This window comes from Anomalospiza imberbis, chromosome 2, assembly GCF_031753505.1.
Source record: "Anomalospiza imberbis isolate Cuckoo-Finch-1a 21T00152 chromosome 2, ASM3175350v1, whole genome shotgun sequence".
NCBI classification, from domain to species: Eukaryota; Metazoa; Chordata; class Aves; order Passeriformes; family Viduidae; genus Anomalospiza; species Anomalospiza imberbis.
In genome coordinates this window covers 66,727,555-66,737,935 of record NC_089682.1, presented here as the reverse complement: position 1 = coordinate 66,737,935, position 10,381 = coordinate 66,727,555, and the positions used below count along the sequence as shown (strand labels likewise).

Here is a 10,381-nt window from a genome sequence, read left to right as displayed (position 1 = left end):
ACTGTTTTAGGACAACCAATGTGTGGAGTGCTGGCACAGCGTCCTCGTGGATGTGGCAAAAAGTTCTTGAGGGGGCAAGGATCATCTAAAACAATGCTCCCAAAGCCATGTTCTCACATTACTCCCTTTCTTGGTGCACACTAAAAGTCTTGTGGTATGATTCACTCCACCTGACATGAGGCTTCTAACAGAGGCACCAAATCCAACCTGCTACTTTCTCCTCCAGAGCCAGAGGAGGGATGAAGTCAACTGTGGAGATAGATAGGACCAACTAAGATGAGAATTACTATACACAGGTTGCAGTCTTTCTTCTCTACTGCTCACAACAACAGTAATTTGAGGTGGCTGAGCATTGAGCTCAAAAATTTCAGTTAAGTGACTGCTACAATCTCCCCACTCTTTTTCTTTCTTTCTTTTTTCCACTGGTTTGGTTTTATTTTTTCCCTTTATGCTAATGGTGTAAGGACAGTTACATTTTTTGACATTCATAAAAGTTAGGATTTTTTTAAAAACAGATGCTAGAACTATACATAAGGAGCTGTCTCACACCATAGTCCTTCCTAACAAAGACTCAGTCAGGTCTAGGAGTGTAGTTAGGATTTTGGCTTTTTCCTTCTTCCATCTGAGATCTGAGTAAATGGGACCCATTTTATTTTTTATTGCTGTGTGTAGCAAGTTAGGAGTTAATGATTGCTGCAGCTGATTTTTAGGTAGTGTACAATCAGTTGTTTCTGCCCTGACCTAGTGGCTTGCCCTTGTAGCTGGCTTTACTGTTGCATGGCTGACTGCAGTACAGTTCATTTCTGAAGGGACTCTTAAAGTCACATTCAAAAATTTTGTTACAGTACATACTGGTTTTTTAACTTACTTTTTGTATGGGTACAGAGCCTGATACTGCAGAACTTGCTGCTGTTGATTTCTATTTTGCTGCTAGCCTGTTCCTCTCTGGAAGGGGAAACACATGCCCAGAATCAATTGGAGACCATGTCACAGCTGGGGTTGAAAGTCCATCATTGCCAATGCTGGAAGAGTAAACATTAAATTTGGGAAGACCTTAGGAGATAGCTGATGTGCTCAGAAAAGCTCAGGTTTCTTTAAAAACTTTCTTGTGACTCCAGGCATACAAAAAGACACCCAAATCTCCTGATCACTTGAACTGCATTCAGCGTAGGATATGTTTTCTCTACACCCAGTTGTCAGCTTGAGGACTAGTATGTGTAATGCTCTGAGCCAGCTATAGGGCTGACAGACACATCTTCCAAAATGCATAATAAATTTAACATTGCTATTGAAGCTGTCAGTCTCTCCTGTGATGGTAGAACTACAGTTCTATTTTTTCTATGTGTTCTAGAGTGAAATAGGAAAATAATTAACATGTTGAAAGGAGCACGTTTAAATTGTTAAATTATTATCTTTGCTGGCAGACCAGTTACTCTGCAGTGTGCTGTACTGTAACTTCTTACCTGAAGAAATCAGCTCCGATCAGGAAATGGCCAAAGTCGAAAGGTTTGCTTTTCATGTCCCAAGTCTGGAGGAGCTTGCTGGGGGTAAGTAATGCAACATGTGACTTTATACAAACTTGTAATGTACTCTTCAAACTTATCTTAAAGCTCATACCAAAGTCTTTCTACAGCTAACACATGCACCCAGTACATACAGTACTGCTTTAAGCACACTGAGAGGTAAAGAACAGCACTATTTCTCTATATGATGAGTTTATTTTCTTAGCACAAACAATGACTCCTCCCCAAGGCCCCAAGGTATTTAAACACACAGACTCAATTCCTTTAAAACTGCTGCATATGCAGATTTGTGTGCAGGTCGTGGATGTTTGACCACTACACACCAAACTTCTTTACACATACAGGATCATCTGTCCTCCTCTACCCTCTAGTATTTATTTATTTTTCAGGACTGCTTAAAACATAGCTGACAAGATGCAGTGTAGCATGGCAGATCCTCTTGCTTGAACCTAGTTGGCTCCTCCTTTGGTGATTGCCTTAAAACAGGGCTGCAGGAAACATCTTCTGTAGTTTACTTCTTTCCAAAGCCTTTGCAGGATGTGCTTGGAATAACAGAATGGTTGAGGTTGGAAGGGACTTCTGGGTTCAGCCCAGTTGCTCATGAGCTTCTTTTCTTGCCCTAGTAGGAAGACATTATCCCTTCTGGCAGTCTCTGCCCTGCAGCAGATATACTGAAGTTTTTTTGTCTTTTGGATTGATCCTCAAGTTCAGTTTGCCACTTTCCCAAATCTGTGTCAGTTTGACGTTCCCATGTATTGAGAACGTGTGGTCCCAGCAGTGCCCTGGGTGGTTCTCAGTGCTTTTCTCACCTAGTTAGATGGGGGGAGTAGGCCAGGGCTGCTGTAGACCTGTAAGCTCTGCAGAGAACACTATGTACTTGCAGTAGAACAGCTTGAAAGAGTATCAGAGAAATTTCATCACAAAGCAGAATTTTCCCTTTTTTCCCCATCTGTTCTGAGGATCTCCTGTAAGCTGGGAATTGTGTTGCTGGGAATTGTTTAGATTTGAGGTATAATTTGAGGAGTGTCCTTTTACTGTCCTTGCCAGGACACCTCAGTCCACTTGCCAGAAGGTACTGAGATGTATTTAGAAATGTACCAAGTACTAGCTACTACTTTTGGTCAACAGCTTGGTAAATCTGATCTCGAGAGGTAAGGTATGGCTGAAACCCTAACTGGAGTAAACAAAGGCACAGGAAAGTCTTCTGCATAAATAAGGAACCACCTGATTTGAGATCACAGACTGAATGTTCTGTTCTTTAGTTTGAGACATCTGTCAAAGCAGACCCCCAGGCATGAAAGAACCTGGACCTTTCAACATAGTATTTGAAGCAGTGTATGTGAAGACAATCCCACACTAAAGGTTTGAAAGTTGTTTCCAAGCAATGCACTCATCTAATCTTCCCTGTTGTTTGAGTGACTTTGCAAGTTCTGAGCCTAAAAAAACATTGATATGAAGCAAACCAAAAATTTTAGATTTGGTTCATTATCACTAACACCATTCATTATCTGTCTTGCTGTGACAGTGGCAGTTGCCAGAAAATCCCCACAAGAGCATAAACATGATAGGCAGTATCCCATGGTGGTAGAAATTTCCAGGTTTCCAGCAGAGACAGTTTGAGATTATAATCAAGCAATTGCAAACCGTCTGGTTAATGTATGCAAAGAACTGATTGCTGCTTCAGCTAAATCTTGCTGCCCCCTTTGCTCTTGAATCATATTTGACCGTGATCGTAATTGTCTGCCCTTTGAAGCAAACCTACTGGTGAATGTGATTGAAGTTTATCCACATTACTTCACGCTGTGATGCTCCTAGTGCTAATTGGAGCAGTCAGTGTATTTCAATAAAAATGTTTCTTCAATTCTTTAATTAACGAGGCAAACAATTATCTGAACAAACTTTTGCTCCTCTCTGAAGCTCCGAGTAACATAAAAAGTGCCTGCAGACATTTCAATCAATGGAATTACTTAGGGTAAGCATAAGTAATGTATCTTGCAGAAATAAAGCCCAAACAGATATGCTTATTGTTGTTAGAAACTTGTCAGACTCTTGGTAATTTTTCGTTGTTGATAATTTTGCCATTATTCTTTATTACAGTTTTGCAGAAAGGGCTTAAAGAGAACTTTGCTGATGCTCAAGTCTCTGTTGTAGACTGTCCTGATCTGACTCAGGAACCCTTCAACTTTCCTGCTAGAGGTAACCTAGCATTCCTGTCTTCCCCTACGACTTCTCCAGTTCTTTCTGCACAATCCTGGTTAGTTTTGACCCTTTAAAGATGTTGAGAGAGCTTAAAATGTTTTTCAGGTAAAGCATATACATGAGAGAAGAGCTACATTTTATTTCTGGGTTTGCTTCCTAGTTGATGTATGAACAAGGACAAGTCATTACTAAGTACTTATCATATTTTTTTTTCTTAACCTATCATTGCATACTACTTATTTCACAAGCTTTATTTAGTGTACTGAAAAGCTTTTGAATTTAAGTTGTTATCTTTCAGATGGAGAAATTTTTTAGAGCCATGCCAATCACTATCCGAACCTAAGGAATTATACTTCCATTAATTTTTAAATTCCTGGCATTCATGTATGTCAGTGAAGTGAAACTGTCTTATTCTGAATGGGATTCATCTTGTTTGACACTAGCTGTCTAAAAGACAGAAATGTCATCTGTGCTACTCATCTGAGTTCCCTCTGGTATCAATGTGAAAGAAACAACTCCAGGAGGTTATTCATCCCTTCTTAAAATACATATCCAAATAAATGGGATGAATTGCCTTGAGACAGCTTTCAGCTTTGCTAAAATTTTGCAAGTGGAGTCCCAGCAGAGTTCTCTACTGTGTGGTGGGGGTGTTACTGGAGAACTGGCAAATGGAAGGTGTTGTCCATTTTGGCAATTTTTTTTTTGTGCTCAGAGAATGTTATTTTTATAACACCTTGTGTAGCATTAAATCCTACCATGAATATTTTTAGGACTTGGACTTCTTGATAGTTCAACACTTTATCTAAGCATGCTAGGGAAATAGTGTTCTCAAGGGTTTGAGAAGTTTGAGGAACCGGTTCTTTGGTGGGTTAGAATGTGTGCTTATTGAAGATTATTGGGAAAAAAAGATTTTACCAAGCTAACTGACTGTATTTTTCCAGGAATCTGTGGAAAGCCTAGGATAGCTGATGTGGGAGGTGTTCCTTACCTCATACCTATTGCACAGAAAGAAAAAGTGAGTTTTTCTCTATAGCTGTGGGGATTAATACATTTGTCAAAAGAAAAGCAATAAACAAAACCAAGGACTAAGAGATACTAGGATCTAGATACTAGGATTCTACACATGTGAAAGACACTTTCCAGTGTTTAATGAGACTGATTCTGATATGTATTGTATGTCACAGAATCTAATAAGAACAATAATTCAGTCTTTGAATCAAATGAGCAGGAAACATACAGGTAGAATCTATCTTTTAGCAAACAAATGGACATCTACCAAATTTGTTATTACTAAATGTTATGTTGAGTTCAGAAGCCATGTTCAACCTAATTATTAAAAATTTTATGAGGATGGGTGTTGTGAATTAAATGCCTCCAGGACTACAGTAAGCAGACTGACAATTGCAGATCAGAGCACCACACCAAAATCATAGAATGGTTTGGGTTGGAAGAGACCTTAGAGATAGTCTAGTTTCAACCCCTCCTGCAGTGAGCAGGGATGCCACCCACTAGGTCAGGTTGCTCAGGGCCCCATCCAGCCTAGCTTTGGGCACTTCCAGGGATGGAAGTATTGTTTTTCTTTTGCAGGTTTATGATCTAAATACAGTTGCAAAGGACATAGAGCTGCCTGGAGCTTTCATTCTTGGAGCTGGAGCTGCTTCATCCAGAGTTCTTGGAATAAATGCTGAGGTCAGTATGTAAGTGTGATAGTTCTCAATGAATTAATGGAAGTATCATAACAGTAGAACAATATGATGCTGGGCATTCCCCATTTGCAACAATGTATTTAATAAACACTTTCACACCACAAACACATAAAACACATTAGAAGGAATTGAGATGAGGGGCATCCACTGAGGTGCATACTCCTGAGATAATAAAGATTAATTTTTAACTTGTAATTCTTCAGGAGGCATGTGATTACCTTGAAGCATGCAAGAAAAATGGTTTTTGAAACTGATTGACAAAGACCTGACCAGAGGTTTTAATTCTGAGATTTAGAAATGCTTCTCAAACATACTGGTAAATGCCTTTGAAATACTCCCCGTCTTTTGCCCTCTTGGATGACTTTGTTTCAATGTTGTGAATTTTAAAGATACCACATAGAAAATTACAAACTGCGGGAGGGGTAGGAGACAAAAACTATTGCCTATGGAGACCTTGGTTAATCACAGGTTTTTTCAGGCCGAAACCTTTGGTCTTGCTGTCACCTTTTGATGGGTTTATTGGCAGGTGAGATAGTCCATATCAGCATTAAATTTGGGCCACTATAATAGTGGTTGTTACTGTACACTGAGAGAGTATTACATAGAATTCCAATATTTACATGCAGACTATAGATCTTTTTTTCTTTCTTTTTTTTTTTTTTTTTTTTTTTTAACACTAGCAATCATCTTTATGTAACATTAATTGTTCAGAAAAAGTAGACCTGTTTTCTGGACCTTTCAATTACATTACAATATTAGTGCATTTTCCTTACCAGTACCTCATCCTGAGAGACAGAGCTGTGTGATGAAGTGGATTTTTTCTTGGGATCATAGCCCAAAGCTTAAATCACATTTATGTGAGTTCAGTTCATTTGGCTGATTCTTACATGTTCTTATTGACTTATTCTTATGTGTTCTTTTTCCCAGTTTATCCCTATTGTTCAAACTAAGAGTGAAAAAAAGCCTGCTGTAAATGGGAGCTACGTTGCTCAGATAAATCCTGCAGATAAAGGGTGCCTGCTTGAGAAGTACAGCAGTAAATACACTGATTGTGAGTTTGGATTGTTGGCCAACCTTTATGCCAGCGAGGGCCAACCTGGTAAGGTACATACTTCCACCTAAGGTGACTTTGCAGTGCTTTGTGACTGAATGGAAACACATGGTTCTCCTATCAGTGTTCTGTGATGTAGTAATTCCACAAGGGAAACATGCAAAAATAAGGAATTGATGCCAGTGATTGAGGGAAAGAATTAGTGGAGACAGAGGCATTTGAATTTTTGAGGGATAGGTATTAGTTTACAAAAACTTTTCCATCATAAATCATTCATCCAAATCCAATCCAAACTAGCAGCTGACTTAAGGTAATAGGGCAATGTACTCGTGTAAATGAGATGTGGGCACTTAGGTAGTTTTTTGCACAAGTGCTTCTCCTAACACAGCCAGCATTAAGAGGTGCTGGCAGAACAGTCGAAAACCTGAGTGCTGCATGGAAACTGAACAGTCTTCTCTTTTATCCAGTGTTCCTTTCACCACAGTGGAAGTGGTGGGCAGAAGGGAGTTGCTTAAGTCAGTGTCCCATGTATAGGTAAATCTCTTGCTGCCCATCTCCCTTTACAGGCAAAGCTAGCATTGAACAGAACTGAGGAAAAGAGAGTTGGTTGCCTACTGGAAAGATGCAAGTGCAGCAGTGATTGCATGGAAGCTTATCTTTTCAAGAAGTGATCTTGGGTTATCAGCTTGGGAGAATTTCAGAACAGCTTTCACAGACCTTTTCAGCCTATTGTAGCAGGAGACAGCAGCGACAAACTGACTTTATCTTCCAGGTCATTGAAGTGAAAGCCAACGGAAGAACTGGGGAGCTTAACTTTGTGTCCTGTCTCAGACAAACTTTAGAGAAACACTATGGAGAAAAGCCGGTTGGGATGGGTGGTACGTTTATCATTCAGAAGGGGAAAGCAAAGATTCACATTATGGTACGTTGTTCTCAATGCTTGTAACTCTCTTTGTCCTCCTGAAAACAGAAGTATAAAGCAGGGTGTAACATCTTAGTTCCTACACTTTGTTTTGTATTTCTAAATGTATGCATAAACTATTAGGATGAGCACTGTATTAAAGTAAGGAGTTGACATTACAAAATCAGTGTTACAAAACTAGTCATTCTGTTTAAGTTGGCATTAACGCCATCATCTTTTGAAATCTGTGTGCAGCTAAAGAACTCGAGAACTATTCTAAAATGAATTGAAATTACATACATGAACTCAGATGGTACTTATAAGAAGCATTAAACTTTTTAAAAAATAACTGAGCTTCTAAAATGTACCAGGAAGAGGAGCATCCTCACTTCAGTAGCTCTCCCACTACCTGTGTAATGAAAGGCGCAATATTCCAGTCGCTTCTGTTTCTGGCAGAAACAGAGTGATGGACGCTGTGAGCTTCTTTCAGTCAATAAGGAAAATGAACTGAATAGTGGGGAGTGAAAAAGCAAAGTTGCTAGAGAAAAAGTATCCTGATGCAAGTGTCTTCCTTTTACTTAAAAAGTTTTTATTTTTGCTCTAGCCTCCAGAATTTTCTGCCTGTCCCCTGAATACTGATGAGGATGTGAATAACTGGCTCAAATTCTTTGAAATGAAGGCTCCACTGATTTGTCAGCCAGTAATAGTTTCCAGAGATCCGGTGAGTCTCTTTTTCTCCTTTCTAAGTATAGACTGAGACCTGTAATGAATTTTGACTTGGTTGTGATTTTCCTTTCAAGAATGGGAGTGTGTATATATAGATTGTGTTCAGGTCTTCCAGAGCTGGGGCAATAATTGAGAAGCTTCTCATTTCTGTGAATTGTTTGAATTATTTGAATTAAGGCTAGGTGAATCTGTTCTGAAACCTAGTGGTTGTTCATAGTGGATTAACTTCATGGTTCTGTTGCACGTGTGCAAGTGTTTGCATCCCAAACCCAACAGTACAGTTTACATTCACTGCTGGTCACACTGGGAGAAATGTCAAGAGCATGGAAGGTGGTTCAGCCACCTGTTTATGTAGTTCTCTTTCATAACAACTCCCTCTGCTAATGCTGTGTCAAAAGACATGAAGCATATGTCCTTTTGCTGATGTAAATTAAAGTCTGCAAAGCCTTATGCTGGAAACTTACCTAGCATCTTTCACAAGCACCAAGTTCAACAGTAAATAATTCAGGATAAAAGCCAATCTGGTTTAAAAACCATTAAGGTGTTCATAATTAGGAAAACTATTTGTTTCAAAGCAACCAGAAAACCATAGATGGAAAAGATTATTTTATAAATAACAATGCAGTCAATAAGTAACATAAAAATATTTTTCCAGAGGTAAGTGGGACATAACTGTAGGCTTAAATATGTTGAAGGGTGTGATTTTATTGTGTCATTATGTGGCAGCCTTTGGCCTAAGGCTAAACCATATCTTCCCATAATCCACTGATGCATCCTTTGAAAGCAGCCATCGGCAGCTTTCGTTTGGAACCAATGCAACTTGTGTGGTGGATGCCTCTGGTTTCTCCTGTCTGCATCCACTGCAAGCTCAACAGCACTTGGCTAGGCCTGTGGTTTTGGAAATGTTTGAGTGTCACTACAAGAAGAGCAGCAGACGATGGCATTCCAATGCCATAGCACTATTCACCAGTATTCCCTTGCAGCCCAGGAAACAAATCATGTCCTGGGCTATGTCAAACGAGGCGTGGCCAGGTCAAGCAAGGTGATTCTTTCCCTCATGAGACCCCACTTGGAGTGCTGCATGTGGCTTTGGGGTGCCAAGAAAGATGTGGACCTGTTAGAGTAGGGCCCAAGGAGGGCCATGAAAATGAGCCAAAGGCTGGAGAACCTCTTCCTATGAAGAAAGACTGGGAGCTGACATTGTTCAGGCTGGAGAAGAAAAGGCTCTGGAAAGACCTTATTGCAGCCTTCCAGGACTTAAAGGAGGCTTTTAGAAAAGATGGAGAGAAACTTTTTACCAGGACATGTAGTGACAAAAGAAGAGGCAAGGATTTTAAATTGAAAGTGAACAGATTTAGATTGGATATGTGGAAAAAAAATTTTAGGCTAAGTGTGGAGAGACAGTGGAACAGGTTGCCCAGCGATATGGATCCTCCATCCCTGGAAGTATTCAAGGCCAGGTTAGATGGGGCTTTGAGCAAGCTGGTTGAATAGAAGATGTCCCGGCCCATGACAGGGTGGTTAGAATAGATGAGCTGTGAAGGTCCCTTTGAACCCAACTCATCCTAAGATACATAAAACTGGTGGTGTTGATCTCATGTTTTAGGATGGTAGTTGCTATTTTATTCGCTGTTCTTCCCATATTCATCTAAGCTGGCTCTCAGAATTGGAGACAGTCCATTTATCACATGGGCCTGTGGCAATTCAGTGCAAAGGGGTTTGATTTCCAGTAGGGGTTCCTTGGTGTAACTGCATTATTTAATCCCAGTGGAAAGAAAGGGGGGGGCAAAAAAGGGTTAAAAAGGAGATCTCAGTCAGATTAACACCAAAAGCTGGAGGCTGTCAGGGTTTCTAAATTCTTGGTTTCACAAGTGTCTTGCAAGTTTTCACTGCATAACGTTTGGAGATGTGTGGAAATACGCATTGGGATAGATTTCCTGTGACTTTTACCTGCTGTTCCCATGAACGCGTTGATGACGGGCCTCTGTCTGGTGCCAGGGCTTCGATCTGCGTGTGGAGCACACGCACTGTTTCAGCCAGCACGGGGAAGGAGGGCACTACCACCAGGACACCAGCCCGGACAGCGTGCAGTACCTGGGCTACTTCCAGCCCGCCGAGCTGCTCTTCCGCATCGACAGGCCCCGGGACACGCACCTCGTCGGGAGAGACTAAGCCCGCGGGCCGATTTGATCTTCCTCAAGTACAAATGCCGAGTTTTGTAACGCTTTCAATTATCACTGATCAGATTTAAGAATAAATATGAGAATCGTTAACT

General features: G+C 40.4%; 1 protein-coding gene across 1 annotated transcript; it reads left to right on the top strand.

Annotated features, from left to right (window-relative positions):
* Nucleotides 1-1,388: 1,388 nt before the first annotated feature.
* C2H11orf54 (chromosome 2 C11orf54 homolog) lies at nt 1,389-10,379 on the top strand. The gene is made up of 8 exons (XM_068181501.1): nt 1,389-1,547; nt 3,621-3,719; nt 4,664-4,737; nt 5,310-5,411; nt 6,356-6,532; nt 7,252-7,401; nt 7,985-8,101; nt 10,105-10,379. The coding sequence occupies exons 1-8, from the start codon at nt 1,490-1,492 to the stop codon at nt 10,276-10,278; spliced, it is 951 nt and encodes a 316-aa protein (XP_068037602.1). The 5' UTR covers nt 1,389-1,489; the 3' UTR covers nt 10,279-10,379.
* Nucleotides 10,380-10,381: the final 2 nt, after the last annotated feature.

Excerpts from the sequence above, each read along its gene's own strand:
- C2H11orf54 (XM_068181501.1), top strand. The coding sequence starts at position 1,490 with ATGGCCAAAGTCGAAAGGTTTGCTTTTCATGTCCCAAGTCTGGAGGAG. Across the intron at positions 4,738-5,309 it reads CTATTGCACAGAAAGAAAAA|GTTTATGATCTAAATACAGT; the intron begins GTGAGTTTTTCT and ends TTTCTTTTGCAG. Across the intron at positions 5,412-6,355 it reads TTCTTGGAATAAATGCTGAG|TTTATCCCTATTGTTCAAAC; the intron begins GTCAGTATGTAA and ends TCTTTTTCCCAG.